Source organism: Larus michahellis, chromosome 7 (genome assembly GCF_964199755.1).
Source record: "Larus michahellis chromosome 7, bLarMic1.1, whole genome shotgun sequence".
Lineage (NCBI taxonomy): Eukaryota > Metazoa > Chordata > Aves > Charadriiformes > Laridae > Larus > Larus michahellis.
Window position 1 is genome coordinate 42,741,948 of NC_133902.1, and position 24,612 is coordinate 42,766,559.

The 24,612-nt window shown below is 60.5% G+C and overlaps 3 protein-coding genes across 6 annotated transcripts in view; all 3 read left to right on the forward strand.

Annotated features, from left to right (window-relative positions):
- Positions 1-53: 53 nt before the first annotated feature.
- Positions 54-6,909, forward strand: CNPPD1 (cyclin Pas1/PHO80 domain containing 1). Of its 3 annotated transcripts, none has more exons than XM_074594705.1 (9): positions 72-359; positions 620-722; positions 3,287-3,368; positions 3,967-4,087; positions 4,187-4,315; positions 4,465-4,526; positions 4,764-4,881; positions 5,389-5,550; positions 6,368-6,909. In XM_074594705.1, exons 1-9 carry the CDS (start codon positions 291-293, stop codon positions 6,800-6,802), a joined length of 1,281 nt encoding a protein of 426 aa, XP_074450806.1. In that variant the 5' UTR covers positions 72-290; the 3' UTR covers positions 6,803-6,909. The 3 variants fall into 3 exon arrangements, with proteins under 3 accessions (XP_074450808.1, XP_074450806.1, XP_074450807.1); XM_074594706.1 differs by having other exon boundaries at positions 77-359; positions 6,398-6,909; XM_074594707.1 differs by lacking the exon at positions 6,368-6,909 and having other exon boundaries at positions 54-359; positions 5,389-6,156.
- Positions 6,910-7,749: 840 nt separating this feature from the next.
- SLC23A3 (solute carrier family 23 member 3) lies at positions 7,750-12,620 on the forward strand. Its single transcript, XM_074594704.1, has 12 exons — positions 7,750-8,124; positions 8,370-8,524; positions 8,941-9,035; positions 9,383-9,456; positions 9,768-9,949; positions 10,099-10,222; positions 10,590-10,737; positions 10,818-11,071; positions 11,265-11,370; positions 11,445-11,612; positions 11,794-11,889; positions 12,093-12,620. Exons 1-12 carry the CDS (start codon positions 8,017-8,019, stop codon positions 12,440-12,442), a joined length of 1,860 nt encoding a protein of 619 aa, XP_074450805.1. The 5' UTR covers positions 7,750-8,016; the 3' UTR covers positions 12,443-12,620.
- A 2,047-nt stretch (positions 12,621-14,667) lies between these two features.
- The window catches only part of NHEJ1 (non-homologous end joining factor 1), a 45,119-nt gene continuing 35,174 nt past the window's right edge, over positions 14,668-24,612 (forward strand). The window contains exons 1-5 of one of the 2 annotated variants that reach the window (XM_074594506.1): positions 14,668-14,803; positions 15,392-15,577; positions 16,474-16,683; positions 18,772-18,910; positions 20,402-20,460. In XM_074594506.1, coding sequence (XP_074450607.1) covers positions 15,392-15,577; positions 16,474-16,683; positions 18,772-18,910; positions 20,402-20,460 — 594 coding nt within the window. In that variant the 5' untranslated portion in view covers positions 14,668-14,803. Of the gene's footprint in view, positions 14,804-14,925; positions 15,276-15,391; positions 15,578-16,473; positions 16,684-18,771; positions 18,911-20,401; positions 20,461-24,612 lie in introns of those variants that run through there. The other variant, XM_074594507.1, reaches the window with a different exon arrangement.

Below are 24,612 nucleotides of genomic sequence, written 5' to 3' on the forward strand. Positions count from 1 at the left end.
AGGGGCGGGAGGGGCGGGGCGCTGTGCGCAGGCGCGCTCCGGGCCACGCCCCCACGCCCCGCCCTGCACCGGAAGAGGAAGGCGGCGGGGTTCGGCCTAGTAGCGGCTCAGCCATCTCTACTCCGGTCACCGGGTCCGGACTCGGCCTTGGAGCGGCCCGGCACCCCGGAGGGGAACGGTGCCGCACCTTCGTAGCGGGACCGGCAGCCGTCGGCCACCGGAGCGGACCCGACTTAGGCACCGGCACTCCCGGAGGGGACCCGGTATCCCCTGCCCCGGGGGCGGGCGGGATGGAGCTGGACGGGCTGCTGCTGGACGAGGAGGGCACGTTCTCCCTCAGTGGCTTCCAGGAGTTCACGGTGAGTGGCTAGTGTCCCCGGGATGGTGCCCGGTGTTCCCAGCCCGGTGTCCCCGGCCCAACCCGTTCCCAGGCCCCTGGGGCGTTCCCTCCTTACAGCCTGTCCCCAGGAGCCCCGTGTGGCCGCACACCCAGGCCCCTGGCTGAGCTCCTGGGGACCCTGCCGGGCCCCTCGTGAACCGGATTGAGGTGGGGAGCCCGGTGTGGGGAGGGCTCAGGGCTTTTCTCACGTCGTCCCCCCCGGTGTCTGTCTGCCTGCAGTTCCTGCCCAGGCACCAGCAGCTGAGCGAGAGGGTGCGGAAGCGGCTCTATTATGGCTGGGACAAAGACTGCAGCCTGGATAATCTCTCCAGCCCGGTGGCAGGTGGGTTGCGGAGTTGTCCCCAGATGGGAATGCTGAGTCAAGGGGGTTGGAAGTAGCCCAGGGGCTGAGACCAACGAGTCACCCGCTCCCTCCCCAGCGCCAAATCCCACCCCTGCCCAGCCGTCCCTGCCGCATGCAGCACAGCGGGCAGGGTGCCAGAGCCTCATGGCTCCTGCTCTCTGTTTTATTGCCCTGTCTGGCCCGCTGCTGCGTTTTTGGCACCTTGCTGGTGTGCAGAGTCCTTTAGGTTCCTTGTGAATTCCTTGGCAGTGAAAGCTGTGTCCTTGTTCTTGATGAGAGGTGTCTTGGACAACTTCTTATGTTCTGCAAGGTGCTGGGGAGTTCGTTTAATTTCTAGCTGTGAGCACCAAGGGGACAATTTCCTGCTGCGTGTTTGTCTGGATCATATCCCTTTTGTTCCTGTTGATTCAGCAGTGTTTTGGAGGAGCAGAAGGACGCAGCTGGATTGAGGCTGAGGTGCTGGTGCAGGTGGCAGTGGAGAGGAGCAGTCAAGGGCAAGCAGTGGTTTGTTGGAGGGCCTTTGCAGTGAGGTCACATTAGTGGTTCCATTATCTGCATGCTGACACAGCTTGCAGGGGACATGGAGCAGCTGGGGAAGCGTGCTTGCATTCAAAACTCTTGTTATATTTGGGGAAATGTCCTGAAGTCACCAAGAGGCTCCGCACGACATACCTTAGCGAGGAGAGGGATGCTGGACATGTGGTGACGGAGCAGGGCTGTGCAGGGCAGCCGGCTGCATGGGAGCTGCTGAGAGTCACGAGTTCTGACATGGGTGGTGCGAGGGAGGCACGTGGCTCCTTCTTGGGGCTGGCCTCACGACCAGGTGCAAGATGGGACTGTTTCACAGGACACTACCAGAGTTGAAAGTTCAAAGGGCACATTCGTGGAAGGAGACTCTGTTGAGGGTTATTACCTCTAAAGAATGCCTCGCACCCAGGAAATGCCTTGGCTCCAACAGCTGGGGGCAGGAGCAACGTACAGAGAATATCACTGAGAGTTTATCTGCTCTTACAGCTTTCCCTTTACCAGCTGCTATCAGCTGCTGTCAAAAAACGGGCCCTAGGGCTACCACATCTGTCTTGGTACAGCGGTGCCGTTGCTTGCACTGCTCTTCAAATAAGATACAGGCAATTGTGGGGAGCGTCCAGTGTAGCAGGAGGAGCTGGAAAAGGTCTGTGGCATTGTGGGGGGGGGGACGGGCAGTTGCAGGAGGCAGTGTGGGGCTGGCTGAGGAGAGAGGTTGAAAAGTGAATTTGTTCCTTCTGGAAACGAAGAACCATAACCACCCTCAGCATATCGTGCCCATGAGATGGGGACAACAATCAGCTACTCTGTGTCCTCTAGGACAGGGTACACTGTTGTGGGTTGGATTTGTGGGCTGAAGAATTAGGTTTTGTGTTGGGACAGAGCCTGGGGAGCCATCGCTGCTGCCTCTGCAGTGGCTGTTGTGGTGGCACAAGAGTGGCCAAGCAGGACGGGGAGAGCAGCAGCTGTGCAAGAGGCTGGGAGCTGCCAACGGGTGGCTGGAGCTGTGTCTGCCTGGCTGTGGATCCCAGCAGTGGTGTGGCTTGAATGACCTGGGGAGGTCCCGTAGAGCAGTGTGTTTCTGAGCTTGGTGGCTGCTGTCAGGCAAGTAATTCCTGTGGGTTTCAGCCGTTCTCTTGGTTGCTGTAGAGTCATGGAAAGGAGGGATGTGGAGAGAGAAGAGGTTGTGTGGTGATGCTTCCCCTGGGAGCCGCAAATGCGAGGCTGCTGGGATGAGCTCTGCCTTCGACTCTGTCAGCCAAGGGCTCAGCAGCAAAATGGAGCTGGAGTTGCCTGTCAAACACTCCTTGCCAAGCACCAGACTGTAGTGCTGTTTGGGATGCTCCCAGCTGGTCCTATCACATTGGGAAGTGAGACGGGAGCTGCTGAAACCATCTGCCAGCAGCCGCCAGTCTCTGGCCTTTCAGTGCTTGAATGCTGAGGCATGTCCATGGGTGCGGTTATTGCTGCTTCTGTGCCCTGTTAGTGCCTTCAGGCTCCTGCTCACATGAATACGTTGCCCATCGTCATCTCGGGGGCACTGGGGCTGAGGTGAGGGGGAAGCTGGTCAGTGCTGACTAGCTCTGGAGGAGGAGGACACTGGTTGGTGGGGAGCAAAAGGACTGGGAAAACCTGGTGTTGACATCAGATCCTAGAAAGCCTCCAAAAGGGCTGCCTGAGGTCCTGTGGGGTGAGGAGAGGGTGTTAGCCTCTTTGTGCAGCTGACTGCTGGTAACTCCCCATGACGCAGACATGCTAATCTGGATCTGGCACTGCCGCTGGGCCTTGGACACTCACATCCTCTTCCTGCTTTGGTCTGGTTCTCCTGCCTATTTGTTTGTTTCTCCCTCCCTCATCCCTGATTTCTGATAAGGCCTGTCCTATGTTCATAATTTAAATTAAACTTGAGAGGCTGAGCAAACACCAAGACTCAATGGGCTAGTGAGAGAGAAGGGGAAGGGTAGGGGTGGACGGTGCCATATGGGGCTATAAGTCCTTTTTCTGCTTCTCTGTCCTAGATATTGCTGTGGAGTTGCTGCAGAAAGTGGCTCCCAGCCCTATCCGCAGACTCCAGAAGAAATACGTGTCTCATGTATCTCGGTAAGAAGCAAAACCTCTCCCTTTCATGCCCTGTGTCAGAACTGGGAGCTGTGGTCTCACCTATGACTCACCGCTGTCCCCTGGGCCAGCGCTGGCTTTGTGCTTAGGCCTGATTAATGTCAAAGAGGAGCTGGGGACAGGTGGCAAGGCCAGCAGGCACAGTGGCTTGCTGACGCAGCCAGGCCTGCTTCAGGTTCTCCCTGCTTTCTAGGGTGCAGAGGTGCTCTTGTTACCAGGAGTCTGTACTGGCTGGAGCTGCAGCTCGCTGGGCAGCTAGGTCTGAACCCTGGCTCTGCTCTCGGCAGCCAAGCCCTCGCAGTGTGCCTGCCTGCAGGCACGGCTGCTCAGTTTGGAGCTGGCCATGCCTGGGAACAGGAGCCGGGGCTTTCTGCTCTCCATCCTGCATCCCCTGTGCTTTCCCTTTCTTCAGCTCAGAACAGCTGGTGCAGAACAGGCAAGGCTGGGATGTATCTAGCTGTCTATTTACCAAACCTTCCCACTACCTACATGGGGAGGGAGCAGCCAAGTTGTGCTGTGGTGACTGGCATGTTTGTAGCACCCAAATAACCTTTGGGTTGGCTCTTGCCTTGTCCCACAGGGAAGCTTGCATCTCGCCCTGCTCCATGATGCTGGCACTGGTTTACATTGAGAGACTTCGGCACCGGAACCCTGAATACCTTCAGCAGATCTCATCTTCAGACCTCTTCCTGATCTCCATGGTGAGCGGTGTGGGCTATGGGGATCACTGGGTTGGAGGGAGGCCTGGAAGAGTGCAGGGGAGACTCAGATGTGTGTCCTGTCCTTTGTGCTGCTTTTAGATGGTTGCTAGTAAGTACCTGTATGATGAGGGTGAAGAGGAGGAGGTGTTCAACGATGAGTGGGGAGCAGCAGGGAAGGTGGATGTCCAGACCATGAACACACTGGAGATGAACTTCCTGAGCGCCATTGTAAGTGGGGCTTCACGGAGCAGGGGAAAGGGGGCATTAAAGGGAGTCTGGATTTCTGCTTTTCCCCAAGGCACTCCTGTGAAGGAGTGGAGAGGGATGTGTCTGGGTGGTGGGTGGCCTGCCCTGACCTTTCACTGCTGTCCCCACAGGACTGGAGTCTCTACACAGACCCCCGTGAGCTCTTTGAAGTGCTGAGCTGGCTGGAAGGACGGTAGGTGTGGGGTGGGGGTAAGCCTTTCATCCTCCCTGCAGCCCTGGCTCTGCCCCTGCTTGGAGCTGGCCCTGCTACAGTAAAATCAGAGGTTGGGGTACCTGTGAGCCTTAGCTAGGCTCTGCAGATCCCTTCCATTGACCTTGAGCAGGGTCTTCTCTAAGCCTGCCTGGGCTGAAGCTTCTTTGATGGAGAAGGTCCATGCCACATCCACCATTCCCTGTCTTTTTCCTGCAGCGTGGCAGAAAAGCAGGGCATGTGGCGTGGCTGGTTCACCTACACGGATTTGTGTGTCCTCATGGAGCAGTCCATGTGGCAGCATGTGCTGGGACAGTTCTACCAGCAAGTGATGAAGGTAAGGGCATGGGGCAGCAGATACTTGCAAGAACGTGGGGCCCAGTAGGCCATGGGTTTGGAGCAGGACCCTCTTTTCCACTGGGAGTAGCACCTTGGTTTATTCCCTGTTGAAAAGGGAAGCAGTCAGACGCCAGAAGATGCTGATTTGCAGCTGTGCTGCCTGAGGCAGTGCGGCCTGGTGCTGGGTTAGTCTGTGCTGGACCGTAGCCCCACAAGTCATGGTGCAAGTTCATGGTGGTGGCATGGAGGCAACTGGGTGCTGGCCGGGGATTTAAACAGGAACAGTTAGGTTTGAGCTGGGGCATTTTGGTTTGTGGTATTTAGGCTCTGCGCCATCCACTGTTAGCAATGTGGCTGCCTGCTCCCCACCATCCGGCCCTGGTGCTGGTGGTGCTGTTAGCCACCGCAGCTGCTGGGTCATCAACACATGGCCATGCTGGGTCACGACTGGCTTGGGCGGGGGGCGCTGCTGGGGGGTCTGGGTTAACCATCGGCTTCTCTGCAGCTGGCCTGCCTCCTGGGTGTTGTGTACCTGACCGGCTTTGCTGCTGTCTTCACCTCCGTCACTGTGGTGCACCGGTCCATGTGCGTGAGGAGTGTCAGCCCTGCCGCCCCCCGGCCTGCACTGTTCCCTGAGAAGGCCAGTTGCCAGCTGGATGCCCAGCTAGTCCCTGACCAGCCCCAGCCCGAGCTGCCCGATGTCTCCCCAGCCAGCAACACCCGTTGTGTGGGGGAGAACAAGACGACTGAGGAGCCGCGTCATGGGGGTGTCACAGCGACTGCGCTCTACTTGTGGGGCAGCGTGATGACAGCTCTGTCCTACCCAAAGGCACCTGATCTAGCCCAACACAGGAGCCCCCTGCAAGGCCCTTTCCGGAGACTACCCACCGCCTGTGAGAGATCTAACCGTACCGCCCCTGCCACAGCCCCTGGCCAGCCTGGCCCCTTTGGACTCGCCATGCTCCCGTCTCCTCCGGCGCTCCACTGCCATGCCTGCTCAGCCGGTGTGGACCCCACATGGGATGGAGACCCCAACCGCAAGGACTGGCTGGACCCCTTGGGGCTGAGGCAGTGCTCCTTGCACACTGCCATGGATCTCAGTAGAATCAAGAGCTTCATTTTTCCCAGCTAGGAGCATGGGGCAGCAGCCCCTTTCCCCTTCCCTCCTAGTGTGACACAACTCACTTCCTTGCACTTCTAGGACCCCAATCCCTGGGGCTGCGCAGGGCTGGAGGCCCCTGCGTTACTTCCAAACCAGCATTTGTGTCTCCCCACCCAGGGCAGGGGTGTCCTTCACTTTGGGGGCTGCTGGGACAAGTTGGGGCAGAGTTGGCTGTTGGGGTGCTGGGGTGGGAACCTACTAGCTGGAGGGTAGAAATGGGGTGCCCTTGGGCTGGGGTGCTAGGGAAAGGGGGCTGTATCTCTTCCTACAGCGCATGGGTGGCCCTTGGTGGTGCTGGGCAGAGGTGGTGTGTGGGATGTAGGGTGCCGGGGCTGTGTGTGCAGGGTGGAAGGGCTGGGGCAGTGATGCCGGGGGGGGGGGCAGGGTGCTCCAGGGAGAGGTGGGGTGCTTGGATGAGGGGAGAGGAGGTCAAAAGAGGGGGGGGAGCGAGCAGCCCGAGCTGGTTGGCCATAGCAGCAATTCCCCTTGGGGACTGCCAGGCCACTTCTTGGGAGGTACAAGGGTCACACCAGGAGGGGACCCTGATATGGCTTTCCCCTCCGGGGAAAGGTTGTGCCCCGCTGGGCTTGGAGGTGGTAAGGTGTGGTTAAGGTTGAGCTTCCTTATCTTGCTTGTGTTGGGTGCTTTGAAACTGGGGTGCTCTGTGACGCCATCCCAAACCCCAGCTGCCTGTGGCTGCTGGCAAATGGTGCCTGACTGCTCCTCGGGGCGGGGAGACGGCACCTTGTCTTGCTGACCAGCCCGACTCATTGTCCCCCTTCTTTTTAACTGTGGATTTTACACCTGTTTTTCACTCTTTTGTAGATGCAAACCTCTTCCAATAAAAGTAGTTCTTGCTGTGCACCTGCCTTCTCCTGCTGAGCTGCTCCGTGCTGATAGCACGGGTGCCCCACTGTGGAACGCCATTGATGCAGCTGTGTGGTTACCCCAGGCAGTGCTTGCTCTCCGAGCCGGTGTGCTAGGCAGATCCTAGAGCTGGCAAGTGAGCCCAGGAGCAATGAGGCCTGTCCTGCAGGACTCAAGAGACTAAGCTCTGGTGACACGAGGGACATCAAGTCTGGTGCTGGAGAAGGCAGGGGTAGGGAGAGAGGACGATCCCCATCACTGGGAATGCGGGGAATGCATGGTCTCCAACGCTCTTTGCTCTACAAAGTCTGTCCAGTTAATGAGTGTCCCCAAGCGACAAGGGATTGGCAGGGTTGCTGTTGTGGTCGGTGGCACAGCCATCTCTGCCCTGTGACAAAAACGAGCCATCCCCTGTCTGTGCTCCTTTGGGAGCCTTCCCAGCCAAGCAAGCAACTCTTGTCCCTGGCATCCTTGTCCAACAGCAGCAGGATTCAGTGCCCCCCTCATAGAAGCACGGGGAATGTGGTAGACCCCCATCGGAGACCCTCCAAGTATGGGCACAGTGCTCACAGCGGGGAATGGTGGGACTGGGAGGGGAGGGGGTGGGCTTGGGGGGCTGTGCAGCTTTTAATGGGCTCCTCAGGGCCTGATGGTAAGGACTGCGTGGGTGATGCTGGACTGGGTGGGTAGGAGGTGTTCTGCTGGAGAGGAACAAGCAGGGGCAGGGCACACTGGAGCTAGAGGATGCTCTTGGTGGAGATGCTCCAAGCACATGAAGGAAGGGGCGTTTGTGCTACTCTGTCCCTGCCTGGTGTACAAGAGGCAGAGATGAGACCTGGACTGTGGGCAGTTGGCACTGTAACAGCATCTGGTGTCCTGGCCATGAGTGGCTTGTCACCTGGCCCTTGCGGTGACAACCCAGGTTGCATTCCTGGCCACAAGGGCAGGTTACTCACCAACTCAAGTTAATGGCTAACCCTGGGGCAGCTCCTGCAGAAGGTGGAAGTTCAGCCGTGTGAGGGCTGTGAGGAGCCCTTTGTGGGAGTGGGAGCCTGCCCACCCCCTCCGCACCGTAAACTGGGAGCAGTGCGGGGAGGCAGCAGCATGAATGGGGGCCACCGTGGAGTGCCTGGTGCCAGGAGCCCTGCGCTCGCATCCTGCTTCCCATGGAAGATGTGCTCCTGGATGCTGAGCTGTTGCTTTGCCCTTCAGGTAAGGGAGGACCACGATGAGCCATCCAGAGAGATGGGGTGATGGGGAGAGGGCTGGAATCCCTGCAGATGGCAGAGACCGCATCCTGCCAGGCAAAGGGTGCTTGGGGCTCTGGCCAGGGTGTGCTGGGAGGGAAGTGGGCAGTTGTGGGTGCCACCCGGGGGTTGTCGGTGAGCACGCGTCCACCCAGGGGTGCTGGGCACAGGAGGCTGCAGTCGTGACCGCCCCATCTCTTCCCCGCACAGCACCTGGCCGTGCAGACCTCTTTGCTCTGCATCTTCCACCTCCTACTGCTGCCCACCCTGCCTGAGGAGCTGCCCCAGGCCACCAGCGAGCTGCTGGCACGCAGCCTCTTTGCCTGCGGCATCTCCACAGTGCTGCAGACCACCCTGGGGAGCCGGTGAGCAAGGGGGACGAAAGGGATGCAGCCATCACTGGAAGGGGGGTGACACAACAGCAGGGCATGTCTCTGCCCACCCCCCTAGGCTGGGGGAGGACAGGCTTTGCTGGAGGTGGGAAGGGCTCCTTGCTCCCGCATCATACGCAGCTCCTCCGGGCCACCCGGTGCCTGTGCTGCCCATGTCCCACACAGGGGCTGGATGTGTGCTGTGGCAAAGCCCCTGACCTCCACGGACACCCCACGTGCTGCCACTTGGGATGTGCTAGGGCATAGTTGGGATATGGGGTGCCTTCCTGCCGCTTTGGGGTTCCCACCTCCTCCGCTTCCTATATCTCACTCCTCCAGCAGCCAAAGCTTTGGGAGCAACCCTGTCCGCTCTTTCCTCCCTAATGTGCCCTTGCTTTCCCCTTCCCCAGGCTGCCGCTGGTTCAAATCCCATCCTTCGAGTACTTGGTCCCTGCCATGGTCCTGGGCTCCCACCTCTCCCTCAGTGCCAGCATGGACAGGAACGGTGAGCACAGCCCTGGAGCCTGCGTCCTATGGGGTCAGGGCCATGCCGGTGCCAGGGGAACGGCGGTGATAAGGTGCACGGGGTAGGGATGAGGAGTCCTGTCTGCTGGCCCCTCCGGTGATGGTGACAGCACCCTCCTCATCCCTGAGCACACCTGCAATGTGTCTGGGGCCACACCACAAGATTTGTGGTCTGTGACATGCCTGGGGCTGCCTCCCCTGGACATGATGGGGATGATGGCACACTGGCCCTTCTCCAGCAAGCAGCCCCTGTGCTGCATGTTCTTGGACCCAGCTCCAGGATGCCAGCATCCACATGCATCACCTCCCTCCGAAATTCCCTTCCAGGCACGGCTGTGGCCAGTGCATGCCCTGCACCGCACTGCACCGTCGCAGGGAGCCGGGCTGCCTCACTGCGAGAGGTGGGTGCTCCTGGGCTGGGGGTCCCCATCCTCCTGCTCCACCAGCACCCCTGTTATCACCTGCATCCCTTCACCCCCCAGTCCCTTTCCCAGCCCTCCTGGAAATTGCCGTGAATAGGGGAGACCTAAGGGAATGTGCAAAGGCAGTGGGGACGGTGGTGCATGTGGGTGCATGTGTTCTCCTGGGTTTGGGGTGAGTGGAGGATGGGCAACAAGTGATGCTACTGGGGTGGTGGGAATGTGGCCAAGGGAGATTGTTGGGCTGCTCTCCATGTACCCTGCCCCACAGGTCCCATCCTTTCCTCCCACAGGTCTCTGGAGCTGTGCTGGTCTCTGGGCTGGTTCAGCTGGTGCTGGGAGTGTCTGGTGTGTCTGGGTGGGCAGCCCAGCGCTGCGGGCCCATGGTCCTGGCCCCCAGCCTCTCCATCATTGGGCTGTCCGCATACAAGGAGGCTGCTTTCTTCTGCTCCACTAACTGGGGGATAGCGCTGCTGTATGTGAGCCCAAGGGCCATGGTGGTGTGCAGCTCGCACGGCTTCCCTTCGCCATGGGGACAGGAACAGGGCATCCCTGCAGTGCACAGCGCATATTTGGGGCCCCCCTGCTGTGATGTTGCATGGTGACCTGTGCTCTCTCTCCTAGGCTCATGCTCCTTGCTGTCACCTTCTCCCAGCACCTGGGGTCCTGCCGCCTGCCCTTCTGCGCCTGTCCCCAGGCTCAGAGGGGCTCCATGGAGCCATCTGTCCCCACCCTGCGCACGTTCTCGGTACTGTGGCTTGTACCTCCTCTGCTGCGCCCAGGCTTCTCTCTGTGCTTGGCTTCTTGGTGTGGGATTAGGTGGGACCTGGTGGCCTTGGAGCAGAGCTGGGTGCTGGGAGCAGAGGCAGGGGTGAGAAGTCCTGGTGCAGCTCCCAGGGCGTGGGTGCCACTGGGGGAGCGCAGGGGGCCTGCACTTGAGGGTACTGGAGCAGCAGAGTCTGGGATGCTCCTTGCAGCAGTAAGGGGAGGTGTGGCATGGCTGTCGAGAGGTGACAGGACCAGGACCTGCTGTCTGGGGAACAGCAGACAGGGTGCTGGCTGGTACAAGCAGGGGAGGAGGGTCCCCTGATGAGGTTCCCCTTGCTGCCTTGCAGGTACTGCTCCCGTTTGCTAGTGTCTGCATCGTCTGTGCCATCCTCAGCCACCTCCACATCCCCTGGGAATCGCTGGACCTGGCTATGGCACAGCTGTCCTGGGCCAACAGCACCTTCCATGCCCCTTGGCTCCGCATCCCCTATGCAGGTGGGGGGCGGCAGGGCTGGGTGCAGCCATCCACCTTTGGCCAGGGCCCCTGTCACCCATCCCCTCTCCCTCCGCTGCAGGTGAGTGGGGGTGGCCACTGCTCACCCCCCAGGCACTGGCAGTGGGCATCGCCATGGCCATCGGATGCAGCATGAACTCGGTGGGCTGCTACGTGCTGTGTGGGAGGCTGCTGCGAGCCCCCCGGCTGCCCCCCCACGCCTGCAACCGGGGGCTCTGCATGGAAGGGCTGGGCAGCCTCCTGGCAGGGCTGCTGGGCACCCCGGGGGGCACGGCTGCCAGCATCGCCAATGCCTGTGCCATCGGCTTCACACAGGTATGCCTGGGGTGGGGTGAGGAAGGTTGACAAGGGATGGGGAGGCAACGGAGCAGGAGGTGTGGGGGACCTGTGGCACCCAGGCTGTCACTGAGCCAGCGCTGGGGAAGGCCGGTCTGTATGGCACTATGGGGGAGACAGAGTTGGGGGGGGACCCTCCTCACCCTCATTTTCCCATCCTTCTTTCCGCCAGACTGGCTCTCGCTTCTCGGTGCAAATAAGCGCGCTGGTGTGTGTGGTGCTGGGCACGTCCCCGAGGCTGGCAGGGCTCCTCACCCGCATCCCGCTGGCCATTCATGGTGGGTACCCTGCCCTTGCCCTGCACTGCGGTGCCCGTAGCCTACCTGGCGCTGCCTGACTCCTGCCCTCACAGGTGGGGTCCTCTGCGTCACCTACGCTGTGGCTGTGGGCACGGGCATCTCCTACTTCCAGTACGCGGACATTGACTCAGGGAGGAACATCTTCATTGTTGGCTTCGCCATGTTCATGGCGCTGCTGGTGCCACGGTGGCTCGGCGCGGCTTCGGCTCACCTGGCCACAGGTAGTGGGGACATTACCCAGGCAAGGCAAAGCCTCAGGCACTGCGACATGGTGACCACACATCTCCGATGTCCTGGGAGGCTGGGGTGGCTGTCCAACACCTGGGCCTGCTGTGGCAGCTCCTGCCCCTTTTCTACTGTTGGGCTGGGACATCCCGGGTGATTCTGACACTGTCCCTGCAGGCTGGGTGCCCCTGGACCTCCTCTTCCTCTCCCTGCTCATGGTGCCTGTCTTCTTAACTGGCTTCTTGTCATTTTTCATGGAGAACACAGTCTCAGGTGAGGGGATGCTACAGCATGTCTGCATGAGCTGGCGGTCTGAGGGCTTGATCTGGCCATGGGACCATCCCCAAACCAGCCGCTCTGCCTCCAGGCAGCCCTGCTCTGGGGTCCTGGTGCTATTCTGGGCTGGGCTGGTGCAGCTGGAGGAAGGGGCTCCCACATCACTGCCCCCATCTCACTGCCCCCTGCCCTGGTTGCAGGAACCCTGGAGGAGCGAGGGCTTCTCTCTGACCTGTCGCTGAGGAAAGCTGGGCCAGGGTCTCACCGCCACCCCTGTGGAGAGAGGGATGAAGCCAGCCAGGTGTATGGGCTCCCTGCTGGACTGAGGAGGCTGATGCCATCATCCTGCAAAGCCTTCCCCTGCTGCTGCCTCTGCCCGGGGAGCGAGGAAGAGGAGGAGGAAGGGGAGGAGAGTAGCCGTGCCCCTGAGGAGGGGACTGCTGTCCCAGGGGAAGGGACACAACTGCTCCCCAGACCTGGCTCAGGGGAGCAGCAGCCACCCACGAGGCCAAGTGAGATGGAGATGTCCACATGGCACACTGAGGCCTGACCCCACAGTGTGGGGACACCTCATGGAGGACCAGGGCTATGCCCCCAAGGCAGCTTGCAAGCCACTTTGCTCCTCGTTTCTGAAGCCCACATGGACTGGGGCGACCCTGCACTTCTACACTCTCAGCACAAACCTCATTTCCCTGCTTGGGAGCGAGCTATAAAAACCTTGAACCACCTCTGCCCTTTCCCGGGATTTCCTTTCCAGCCGGGATTTACCTGGGAGATGCCAGGCACCCTCCCGTGGTGCCCTGAGGACTGTGACCATGGAGGGTGTGGCCACCTGGTGCCACTGCAGCTCGGGCTGTGGGTGCCCCTTAAGCCCACCATCACCCCATGGAGGTGGCTGGGGAAGAGCTCGGTGCTTTGGCCAGCCCCAAAGGGCAGTTGCCCCAGTCTCTGCCCACCTGCCAGCACCATACTCAGGAAGGGCTGGCTGTCCCCCTCCTCACTGCCTTATCCCAGCTGTCCCTAGGGCCCCTTGATGCCCATGGCACCAGGTGTAGGCTAATGCCTTGGCTCTGGCACACCAGGATGCCCCAGGCTGGGGGTGCAGCTCAGCTCAGTTCCCCAAATAAGTGACCCCCACCCTTTCCCCTGCAGCAGGTTGATCTCAGGAGTGCTCACAACTTAACCGTCCCTCAGGTGTTGCTCTTGCTGCTAAACCAGCCAGCAGCGGTTCTCTGGACAAGAAAACAATGCCTTTGACCCCTGTGATTAAGCTCAGTGCCTGGACTGGTTTCCTACTGCTGGCTGGTTACGCTGACTCCAGCAGAGTCTGCACCAGCCCTGCTCGCGGCTCCAGCGTTTGGAGCAGATCAGAGTCTGCGAGCAGGGCCCTGTGCTGCCTTCACCAGTCTGAACCGGCCTGAAAAAGCCCAGCAGTGGGGTAGGAAAGGCTGGGGCTTTGCAGCCCTCGGGTGATGCAAGCTGACCCCAGGTACAAGCTCGAAGGAAGGATGGACTTGGGCTGGGAGGACAAGGAAGCTGGCCCACAGGAGCGACATGCTTGGGCTGGACCACAGCTCCAGGGTGTGGGTGTCCCCTCTACCTGGTCCTGCACATCCCCCTCATGCACAGAAACACCCAAAGGTGCCTGCAGGGTGGGAGGGACGTGGTGCTGTCGTGTGGGCAGGTGCCCCAGGATGACCCCCCTTTCCCCAGCCCCCTGTGATCCCCATAGCTGGGCCCTGTGCACCCAGTGGGCTTGGGGTGTAACACTCTGCCCCTGCAGCCCAACCTGCCCCTGCACTCCAGCTGTGACCAAAGCCCAGCTGGGTCCTGCACCCTAACCTGGCCATGTAACCCAATCTGTCCTGCACCCTGCCTGGATCCTGCACCCCAAAGCCCCTGCCGGCTCCCACCTCCCCTGGCACCCCCTTGGGATGCAAACCCTTTGGGACGACCACCTTCCCCCAGCCCTGCCCTGAGGGCAGCTGCAGCCTGCATGGGAAGGAGAAGGGGTGGTGGTGGGGTGTGAATAGGGTGCAAATAGGGGGCTCAGGGGCAGTGCATGGGTGCAGGGGGGACAGTTTGTGAGTGCAAGGTGGATGGCCTCAATGCATGGGGTGCAGGTGGGGTATCACGGTCAGAGTGATGGGTAGGGGGGGTCAATGCCCGGGGGAGGACGCAGCTGTGCTCAGTGTGGAGGAGGCTGGAGGGCTTGCGGGGATGTGTGGTGTCCATGGCCCCTTCCAGGCTGGCATAGCCCTGCTCTGTGGTGTCCTGTGAGCCCAGTCCCTGGGCATGGGGGACACAGGCACCTACAGCGCGGGTCTCCAGGATGCAGCAGCTGAGCAGGAGACAAGCACAAGCTCAGGAGATGCCTGCACAGGCACCTTGTGGCTGTTGGGGCTGAAGAATAAAGCCAGGACCAAGGGACAGGAGCCCTTGGCCGCTGCTGCCTCTCCATGCTGTACCTTGCCCGCAGCCCGCGGGCTGTCCCCAGCTGGGCACTTGTACCAGGACATTTCACGACAGGAGCAAGCACAAAACAAAGCGTTAAAGCATTTCAATCACATCGTTTTGCACAGTGTCGTGGCTGTGGCACCTCCTGTGACAACTGGGGAGGCTCGAGAGGGACACACCAGCGTGGGTGCCCATCCTCGTCAGCAGGCGAGGGAGCAGGACCAGTCGCACCCAGGGCCGTGAGGAAGCAATGGCCGTGACCGTTTCCCCGTGCCGGTGACCCATGGCGTGTGCTGCTATGCATCCCAGCGTGCCCCGGCAGCTCGCACGCCACGGAAGAGAGCAGCATGCTGGGAGCCGTAGTCTGGCCTTCGCCTCCGGCCTGCCATTGCTCGCCTCTGCAAAGCCCCCTCGCCCCGACAGCCCTTGGCCCGCCTGCTCCTCTTGCCCTCGGGTAACTCCCCCGCTCCCCAGAGCTCCAGTCCTGCGGGGACCCCGGGGAGGCCGGGTCCCCGGGTGTTTCGGCAGGCAGGGAGGAGCGGGAAGCGGCAGTTCTCTCTCTGCCGGCGTCTGTGCAGGCAGGGGACGGCGTGTGGCTCGCGCCGAGCGCAGGGACGGGATCTCCGAGCAGGAGGAGGGCTGCGGTGTCCTGCTGCCCATCCTTCTGCAAGCCGGGCAGCTTAAACGTTAATTTGCATGTAGAGGTCTCACCGTGTTAATGTTATTAAGCACCGGATAACACGGGGAAGGCAGCAGTTACACTGCCGCGTGTCTGCTGGTGCATTTTGGGGTAGTTATTGTGAGCTGGGGAACCAACTGCCCTGCACAGAGCTCCCCAAAATGCCCGCCCCAGCAGGGCTGCGTGCACATACAGGGACAAGTGTGTGACCAGAGCTGGCTGAGCATCCTCACCTCTGGGCTGCGAGGTGGGGCTGGCACTGTGGAGGGGCTGGCAGGGACCGAGGATCCCTGTGAGGCCACCCCAGCGACTGGGGTCTTCCTGGGCGAGGGCTGAGGCTGAGGCCTGATTGCTGTCTTGCAGATGGAGGGCTCTGAGGAGCTGGAGAGCAGCCTCCTGACACAGCCCTGGGCTTCTGTTTGCTTGGGCGAGTCCACTTTTCTTGCCAAAGCGTGCTTCAGGGATACTGGCTACATCCTGCTGATCTCCGACCTCAGCAGCGTCTGGTACGAGAGTGCAGACGTCGAGGTCGTGGGACAAAGGTCCAAGGTGAGTGTCTGGAAAGTCCGGGGATCTCCTTTTCTCCTCGCAGCAGCTGAGGTCCCAGCATAAACTGTTTGGTGACACAATGGCTGTTGGGTCTGACAGGGCTTGGGTGCAAACGTCTGGCCTGGGAAGTCCCTGGGAGGCTCTGCCCAAGCACTGTCACCTTGGATGGCTGAGCACCCTCCTCCTGGGAGAGTGGGCCAGGGTATTTAGCATGCCCAGTGTCTTCACTGGGCCTGCACGCTGAGGCCGTCACACTCTTTTCACTTGTGGGCTGGATGGGCAGCTGGTTTCCCTGGGACCAGTGTACTAAGAAGCAGCTTGAAACAAGACTGCCTTCCCACCAGTGACGGAGAGACTCCTCTTCACCTTCATACCTATGGGATGTCCTGTCAGCATGGCCCCAAAACACATGGGGCTGTGCCTCATGCCCTCACCCTAGTCTGTGTGCCCAGGCCCCAACGTACCACCCATTTGCCATGTCCCCCTGTCACAGAGCAGCTGTGCTGAGCAGCTGGTGGAAGGAGGGGTGGGCATGCTGTAGTAGCCATTCCCCCAACTCTGGCAAGTTAGATGAGCTGTGACACCTCTCGGCCAGCCTGTGACACTTGCGGTGGCATGTGGGGCAGATGCACTAGTGGAGACGATTGCACCCTGCCTGCCACCTGGACCTTCCTGAGCTGGTGGAGCAAGGGAGCCTTGCCAGTTTGGCTGGCCTGGGAGAACTGGTGGGGAATGTCCTACTGCAGGGCTGGAAGCCGAGGCCCAGGGATGGCTTTTTGCAGCGCTGGGACACGCAGAAGTAGTTTGGCTCCTTCTGTGCTGGAGTTCCTGCTGCATTTTTCCCAGTGCTGTGCTCCCTGGGGTGTTGCTGTGCCCCTAACCTTGCCTTTCCCCAGGAGCTGAACAAGCGGCTGACAGTCCATGTGTCCTCCTTCCTGCACCGCTTGCGCAAACTGATGTGCCGCTTGCTGGCAGGGCAGACAGACACTGCCACCTCCTTCTCCTGCCACCACATTGCCGGCAGCCTCAGCCTGCACGTGAAGAGCGAGCTCTCGGGACTACCCTTCTACTGGGACTTCCACTGCTGCCCCGCTCCCGTGGAGATGGTGAGCAACGCTGCGGAGAGTTTGGGGAGGGGGATGGCCAAAATTAAGGATTGCTTCCTAATGCTTGCAGGCTTCTGGGTGGTCTCAGGTCGTGCTGGTGTCTCTGCCTGCTGCCCCTCCCTAGGTTCACTGTCCCCATTTCTTCCCATTGAGGCTTTGGCACCTTGGTTTGCTCCAGCAGCAAGGCAGGGATGGCCCAGCACATGCTGCCACCTTGGAGGGAGATGCTCTGTTGGGGACGATGCCCTGCCAGTGCGCTGGCACAGCGGAGCAATGCTGTTCTCCTTTGGTGCACACCGTGAAGAGGGGCACAGGGTGGCGGGTACCCCCAAAGGACCCCCAGCCGGTCTGTCACGACAGAAGGGAATCAAAGTGGGGGCTCCCTGGCTTTTAAGGGGTTGCTCTTACCACCGGGCTGCCCAACAGTTTGGGTCCCGGGAAGAGCCCGGTATCGCAAGCTGAGCACCCAGGGGTGGCACCTCCACCGCATCCCCCCCCGGCAGGCGGGGTGGGCGCTGCAGGGCCGGGGCTGCCCGGGCCGGTCCCCTCCTCCGGTCCCCGTCCCCCCGGGGCCCTGCGTCCCTGCGCGCACAAGAGGGCGCCCGGTACCCGCTAACGGCCTCGGCGGCAGCCCCGGCCCAGCGGCCGGCCCTGCGGCTCCGCTACCGGCGGGCGGCCGCGGGAGGCATCGCCCTAAATCCCCGACACCTCCACCCCCTCCTCCCCGGCCGGGTCGCCCGGGTCCTGCTGCGGGGTACGTCCCTTTTTCCCCCCACCGAATGGCTGTGTCCGGGCATGGGGGGGAGGAGAGCTGGGCTCCCCAGCTGCTGTGGGGGTGTCTGTCCTCGCTTTCAAGGTTGAAGTGGGGGGCAAATAAACTCGAGGTCCTGGCTTGGCTCGCCCTGGGGGCTTGCTGTCCCTCCCTGGGCAAGAAGCGCTGAGGCTGAGCTGAGAAGATAGAAAGCCCAAGCTCTCAGCTGGTAGCTGGATGTCTGCAAGGCACCCAGAAGGTGGGAAGCAGTTGGGGTGCTGAGCATGGCTGGTGTGGATGTAGGAATGGGGACCAACTCTGCCCTGCTAAGCTCTACTCATCAGCTGGCCAGGGGCTTGAGGCAGGCATGGAGCCCTCCTGGCAAACGGCTGCTTGCCCCATCCTAGCTTGGCAGCGGATGGTGCCATCTGACCACTTGGGTGGCTGATGGCCATCACCTCTTTGGCTTGTGCCTGGGGGTGTGCAGAGCATGGAGCCCACCATGGGCTCGCTGCAGGAGCGAGAAGGCTTTGCGAGTGATGCTGGGTTTGCTGCTCTCTCACCTGTGGGCTCAGCCTGGCCACAAAGACAAGGGATGTGCTGGGGTGGGGGGATCCAAAATGCCCTCCCAGGGGCTGTGGGAAGTGATGGGCAGGAGGCTGCTTCATGTGCCTGGTGGGCCAGGGCAGCCCAGCCTGGCTGGGGGGCAGGGGACATGGCCAGAGCTCTTCATGGGGCTTGTGCCGTAAGCTAAGGGCGGGCACGGTGGGCTGCAATGGGGAGCTGCAGCCTGCGCGAGTCCTGCACATTGGGGTCCCTCCTGCTTTCGGTCTCGCCTCCCTGGGCAAGTGTCTCCTGTTCCTCGAGCTGCAGCTTGACACCTTGAGTCCTTCTTGTTTTTCGCCCAGCTCTGCCTGTTAACTGCACAGGAACATGCCTTGGGGTGTGCAGAGCCGTGGGGAGGGTCTGGGTGGCACATGGGGGGCTTTCTGCCTCCTGCTGCACCCCAAATGGCAGGCGGAGCATTGCCCACCCCTGCACCCTGTCCCCATTGGGCTCTCCCACCCAAGCTCTCCCCTGCTGCAGCCCCCAGCTGTGAAAGGATGAGGCTGGGATGGAAGGAAGTGTCCCACAGCATCCTGCCTCCCTTCTCCCAGCTCATATCTTTTGACCGCTTCCCACTGGATCTGGGTGAAATGTGGGGTTACCCTGGGGAGCCCTGCATGACCTGGAGTGCAGGTCTTGCTAGGACCTTGCTGGCTGCCCTGCTTTTACCATTCAATGGACAGCTGTGTGCATTCCTGGACCTTCCCTAGAGTGTCCCTCCTCTGTCCTAGGTGTCCCGTCACCTTGTGCGGCCCCTGATCCGGATGAGCCTGGCGCTGCAGTACCAGGTGCAAGGGTTGACCTCCCTGCTGCTCCAGAAGGATGCTGAGATCGAAGACTACAGGGAGAGCGGGGCTACTCTCAGCAGAGGTGAGGAGGGATGCCCTGAGGCTGAGAAAGGAGCAAAAAGGGAACGAGTTTCCTCCTTAGCACGGGGCTGGCGTGCTCTGCTCCCTCTGGCTATTACCCAGCCAGGCTTGTGTTTCATGTTCAGCCGCGCCGGCAGCAAGACGGTAGCCAGAAGGCTGGGGAGCAGCCCCTGGGGAGAGCTGGGGGAGGAACAGCCCTTGACCGGTAGCCGGTGGAGTTGGGGAGTCGCCAAGGGGCTCTCCGCTTCACCGAGAGCACCTGGCTGCTCCCCAGGAGCCGGTGGAGATGCCAGCGAGGGCCGGCCCTGGAGCCGTGTCAGGCTCCTGTCCCGAGCGCTTGGAGAGCAACCAGGGCTCCTGGCTCTCCCTGCCGCAGGAAGCACCGCTGCGCCGGTGGGCCCCCCTCCAGCGCCCAGCGCACGTCGCCATGGCGGGGGGACAGGCGGGAGGAAGACCCCTTGTGTAGGACATGGGTCAGGACCTGCCTGGGGGAGCCACCTGGGGGCAGGTTGTCCTCTGCCCATGGGGGTTGTCTGGGCACTGTTTTTTGGATCATCCTGTGCTGGCGCTGTGCTCTGTCCTGCTGCCAGAGGTGATACCTGCCCATCTGCAGGAACCTTGCCCCTCGGGATGTGGGGTCCGCTGGGGGCCAGCCTTGACTTGCTTATCATGGCCAGGAAGGTGATGTGGTCCAGACCCTGTGCCACGGCAGGTACCCCACCGCAGGAGCCTGGGTCTGTCCTGCAGCTGTACCAGAGCTGCACCAGCTGGCTATGCTCTCCTGTCTCCTGCTGTGTGACAGCTCTGCAGGTCTTGGAGCAGCCAGGACAACCCAGTTTGGGTCCAGGGACCGATGCTGGTGGGCAAGTGGCCTCTTTTGTCCCTTGCCTGGGCAAGGCAGGAAGCTAGGAGGAAGATTTGCACCAGCGCTGCTGAGCAAAGCTGGACAGGTGCTTTTCCAGACAACGTCTTAGCAATGATGGGGAAAAACCAGTGCTTTGAAGGAGGTGCAGAGAACGAGGGATAACAGAGGTTTGTCCCCGTCCTATAAGAGGAAGACACAGGCTGTCTCACCCCATCAGAAAAGCAACTGGAGACAAGCAGTCCCCTGTCCCATGGAGCATGGCTGCGTGGTGCTCAGACTCAGGCAGCTCTTCAAGCTGGGAATGGTGCTGAGCCTGTCCTGCCATTGTCCCCTGCTCCTCTGTGTGGGAGGGTGCTGGGGCAAGTGTGGGTGAGCTCTGGGCCGCCTGGCTGCTGCGTGCATCAACAGGCTCAACCTTACTGCCCGCTTCCCTGTGGTCCTTGCACCTTCTGCTAACTGGGTGATGTGTCCCTAGACCAAGGGGCCCACTGGCCTCTCCCGCTGGCTCTGGGATGACCCTGCAGTCCCCATTCCCCTGCAGCGCCCTGGCAGCACAGGCAGGGGAAGGGGAAGCTGGGGTGGAAGGTCTGGAGACCTGCCCGGGCTGATCCCTGCTCTCCCTTGCAGACCGCCTGCGGACAGAGCCCTTCCAGGAGCAGGCGTTTCAGCAGAACTTCATGGCTGAGGTAAGGAGCGGTGCAAGTCCTCCCTCCTTCGGCAAAGGGGTGGTGGGGAGCCGGTGCCAGCAGCCCCAGTGTGAGGTGTGCTAGCCTGGATGGGGGCACTGTTGGGGGATGGCTGGACTTGCCTGGAGAGGGGTAATACCCACTGGCTCTCCCATGGCTCTCCTTGTGTTCTTGCACCTGGTCTGCAGGGCGAGAAGAGCTGGGGGCACGCCTGGCATGGCCAGATGGGGACATGGCACCGTGTTTTGTCACCCTTTCACAGCCGCCTGGCTGCTGGAAGTTGCTGGGGGTGCAAGCTGGGCTGGCTGCTCCATGGGAGCGTGCCATCGCTGGGGCATCCTCACCTGCCTCTCACACTTGCCGTGGATCCGAAACACCGATGCTCATGGCAGGCAGGAAGCAGGTGAATGAGGAGAAGCCATCTTCTCTTTTTTGGTTCATCTGCTGCTTTTAGGGGTGGCTTTGCAGTGACGCATTGCGGGGACAAGTGCCTTTCAGCCTGTTATCTGTGCTGTGCCCAGCACTCTCCTCTTGGCGTGCTTGGCTCTAAAATCAGACATGTGCTTTGGGGCTGGAAGGAGGGAGTCTTTCCTCTGATCCTTTTTCATTACTGGAAATAATCACAGAAGCACTAAAATGATTCGAACCAATGTGGCAAGATCAGAAATGATTGATGCCCATTGAGGCAAAAAAGACTCAAGATTCTTCTGAGTCTTCCTGTGTGCTTGCTGTGAAGGAGCAGGAGTGGGGAGCAGCCATGTCTGCTGGGGACCAGGGAGTCAGCCGGGGTGTCCGTGGTGTGACACGGGCTTTGAGAGGACATCACTCTGTGAGACACATGCTGAAGCTCTTGCGCAGCCAGCAATAAACCATCTGCAGGGTTTCTAAAAATTAGAGACGGTACGTCTTTTATACGAGAGGCATTGCATCCAGCGCAGGCAACTTTCACTTCCCCCCTCTTATGATGGATAGAGATGAATTCACTGCTGGACTGCAAGTTGGAGGTTGCCTAGGGACCGATGATCACGACCAGATTACATTCACCCTGGGCAAAGAAAGGACATTCCTAAACAGTAATTTATATCCTTCATGCTTTGAAAGGGCTAATTTCCCAAAGCAGGGGGAAAATTATGAGTGAAATCAGCTCGGAGGAAACATTTAGATAGAAAAATGTGAATGAAAATGGTGAGCTCTTTCAGAAGAATTTCAGAAGCCACAAAAAGCCACAATTCCACAATCAAGAAAGAGGGCAGCGCTGGCCAAGAGCCCGTTCTGGTTCAGCGGCAAAGTGAAGGCAGCAATTAGAAATAAAAGAGCAGTTTATAACAAATGGGAGAGCGGGAGTAGATAGCAATCAATATAAATTAGAAATTATGAAGTGTAGAAAATGGATAACAGAAGCTAAAGGCATCAGGGAAAAATCATGGCGAAGGACAGAAGGAAAGGCTTTTATTTAGTGTAGTGGGAGAAAACCCCAAGCTCCCAGCAACGGGATAAGCTTATTAGTAGACGGAGGTGGTAAAATGATTGATACTGGAGCAGACATGGCAGCAGCAGTCGGTAAATGTTTCGGTGCTGTCGCTGGAACGATGCAGGCGGATGTGCCAGGATCGGGGGATGATGAAGTGTGTCTTTGTCCAAGGGGTGGCTGAACAACATCTGCTAAAGATGAACGTCAGGCTTGAAACTCAGAGTCCTCCAAGAGCCGGTAGGGTGTGGGGCGGAGGGGAAGGTGCTCGGTGGCGCAGGTGGGCAGAAGGGGGGGTGACGCCACCCTGCAAAGAGCCGTGCCAATGGTGGGGAGCTCACCTGGCAGAGACTTAAAAGATGGGAGGGCAGTTGGTGCTGTGTCTCCTGAAAACAGCCCCGGAGCAGCGTCGTGGGGCTGGAGCACTGGGCGGGGAATGGGAGGGTTTGGGAGATGCTCCCCCTCTGCATCCCCTGGCAGCCTGGTCTGAGCACCGGCCGCGGGGGAGAGGCTGGTGGAGGGATGCGGTTGTGCGTTCAGTCTGCCCGGGGGGATCTGTCCTCTCTGCATCCATCCCGTTGCTTTATAAACCCGCTGATGATGCTTTTGGTCCATCAACTGTCCTGCTGCAATGAGCCGTGAGATGCGAGCAGCTGCTGCCTTCAGTTTGAACGCGGCACCCCGTCGTTCCTCCTGATGCCTCCTAGGTCTTGTGTTAGTGAGGAACATCAAACATAGCTTCGCAGCTCTCCACCACCCAGTCTGGCTGTTCACCCCAGTCTCCCTTCGCTTCCTGCAGCAGGAGGGTGTGTTGGATGATCTCGTTATCTCTGGGCAGGTATCTCAGAGCACCCAGGTAATTTTGTACTCCATCTGCCCAGCTCCAAAAAGGAGGAGCAAGAGGGGCTGGGGTCCCTCGGGACGTGCCGCTGGGAGCCGGGAACGCTGCGACCGACTCCCGTGTCTGGGTTTTCAAAAAGACGCCGGACAATGAGCGCAGAGTGGCAGGAATGAATTGAGGGCTGGGGAGAGAGCCCGGCATTGAGAGACTTGGAAGGGAAGAGCTCCGTCTAGCTTATCAGGGAGAAAATTGAGAGGCGCCTTGATTACAGTGCATGAGGGTCTTTACAAGGAGAAAATGCTGGTTAGTGAAGGGCTCTCTTTAATTTCGTGGAGAGCAGCGGAGCACGAGCCAGGCACTGGGAGCCGGAGCCAGGCAATTTGGAGCGAGAACGGAGGCACTTGGGTTTGCTCCCGTGGGCGATTAGCGATCGGGGCACGCTCCCAAGGGCAGCGGTTGATCCTCCATCTCTTGATGTCTCCAAAAGCGGGCTGGGAGCCTGCCTGGGAGAAAACCAAGTTGCTGGGCTTGGTCTCGGGATATGCGTGGTTGAATGTCAGCGGGCAGGAGGTCAGGGGGAGAGGTCTGATGGTCCTTCCAGCCTCTCCCTCTGGGAAATGGGGCTTCAGGTTGTGGATGTTTGGAAGTGGTAAGGACCTCCTGGCTGGAAGGCGGCTGTGATGGTGTGATGCAGGGCTGGCAGGATGCGGGAAAGCGCTCCACAGCTTTGTTCGCTTCCCGAAACTTTGCTGGAGAGGAAAGGTCCTGCCAGTCCTCCAGGACAGAGCTGCACAGGGATGCTCCTGCCTCTCGGCTTAGACGGGCCCTTTCCCTGGGCTTGTGTGCACTCAGCTGTCCAGGGCATTTTAACTAATCATGGGGAGTTTTCCAGCAAAGCCCTGGGAATATTTATACATTTAGGAAACGACGCTTTCACACACGCAGTTTTTGGCAAGGGTTCACTGCTGAGCAGCTGCCTGGGCTTGGGCAGAGCCGGAGGGAGACCAGCGGCCGCGCGCGAGCCGAGGCAAAGCCGGCAGCTTTTATTGGCAAGCCCAGGGGTTCACGCCGTGAGGGGAAAGAGCAGGAGGCTGGAGAGGGTTCAGCGCCTCCGGGCTGCACTGGCACCCGTCCCAGCAGCCTGGGACCCAGTGGGTCAGGGATATCTCATCCTTGGGTGTCCCTGTGGGTTGCAGAGATGACCCTATGGGGCAGCGTGGGGTGGCCACCCATGGGTTTTGAGATCTTGCCCCTGCCTGGCTATGGTTGGCGTTTAGTGACTCAGCTTCTGCCGGACCCTGTGGTCCTGCTCCATGAGGGCGGCAGAGGCAGGGGGGACATGCGGTGCCGTGCCCCCGCTCCCTGGGGAGGGCAGGGACAGGTACACCGGGGACAAACTCACCGATACCATCAGTGCAAATATAGCCCCTGCACCCCAGGATGCTTCGCCCGGCATATTTTTATCGGCGCGCGTGGGGGCGGCTGCTCCGCACCTCCGCAAGCCGGGCGCGGGACCTCGGCAAACAGGACGCGGCGGGTTCACGGCTCGACCCCGGGGCCCGGCGAGGAGGAGGAGGATGTGCCATCAAAACAAGCAACGCCGGAGAGGAAGATAAACAAACAGGCGGCTTCCAGCGCGGCCCCGGCCGAGGGTGAGCGGGAGCCCCGAGCCGGGGCTGGCGGCGGTGCGGGCGGCGGTGCCGACTGACGTCAGGGCGCCCGGGGGTCACCGTCCCTCTTATTGTTCCCCACCGGGGCTGGGACAGGGGCCAGGCGCCCGTCCCCCTCCCACAAGGGGACACGGGGCAGGTGGAGGGCGGCCGGGGCACCCGCTGGAGCCACC

What these genes read in the sequence shown, in the direction of transcription:
- SLC23A3 (XM_074594704.1), top strand. Translation starts at nt 8,017, where the DNA reads ATGAATGGGGGCCACCGTGGAGTGCCTGGTGCCAGGAGCCCTGCGCTC. An exon ending in CAGACCACCCTGGGGAGCCG is followed by an intron (nt 8,525 to 8,940) that starts GTGAGCAAGGGG and finishes CCCCTTCCCCAG; the next exon opens with GCTGCCGCTGGTTCAAATCC. An exon ending in GGGCTGCCTCACTGCGAGAG is followed by an intron (nt 9,457 to 9,767) that starts GTGGGTGCTCCT and finishes TTCCTCCCACAG; the next exon opens with GTCTCTGGAGCTGTGCTGGT.
- CNPPD1 (XM_074594707.1), top strand. Translation starts at nt 291, where the DNA reads ATGGAGCTGGACGGGCTGCTGCTGGACGAGGAGGGCACGTTCTCCCTC. An exon ending in GTGGCTTCCAGGAGTTCACG is followed by an intron (nt 360 to 619) that starts GTGAGTGGCTAG and finishes GTCTGCCTGCAG; the next exon opens with TTCCTGCCCAGGCACCAGCA. An exon ending in ACCTCTTCCTGATCTCCATG is followed by an intron (nt 4,088 to 4,186) that starts GTGAGCGGTGTG and finishes TGCTGCTTTTAG; the next exon opens with ATGGTTGCTAGTAAGTACCT.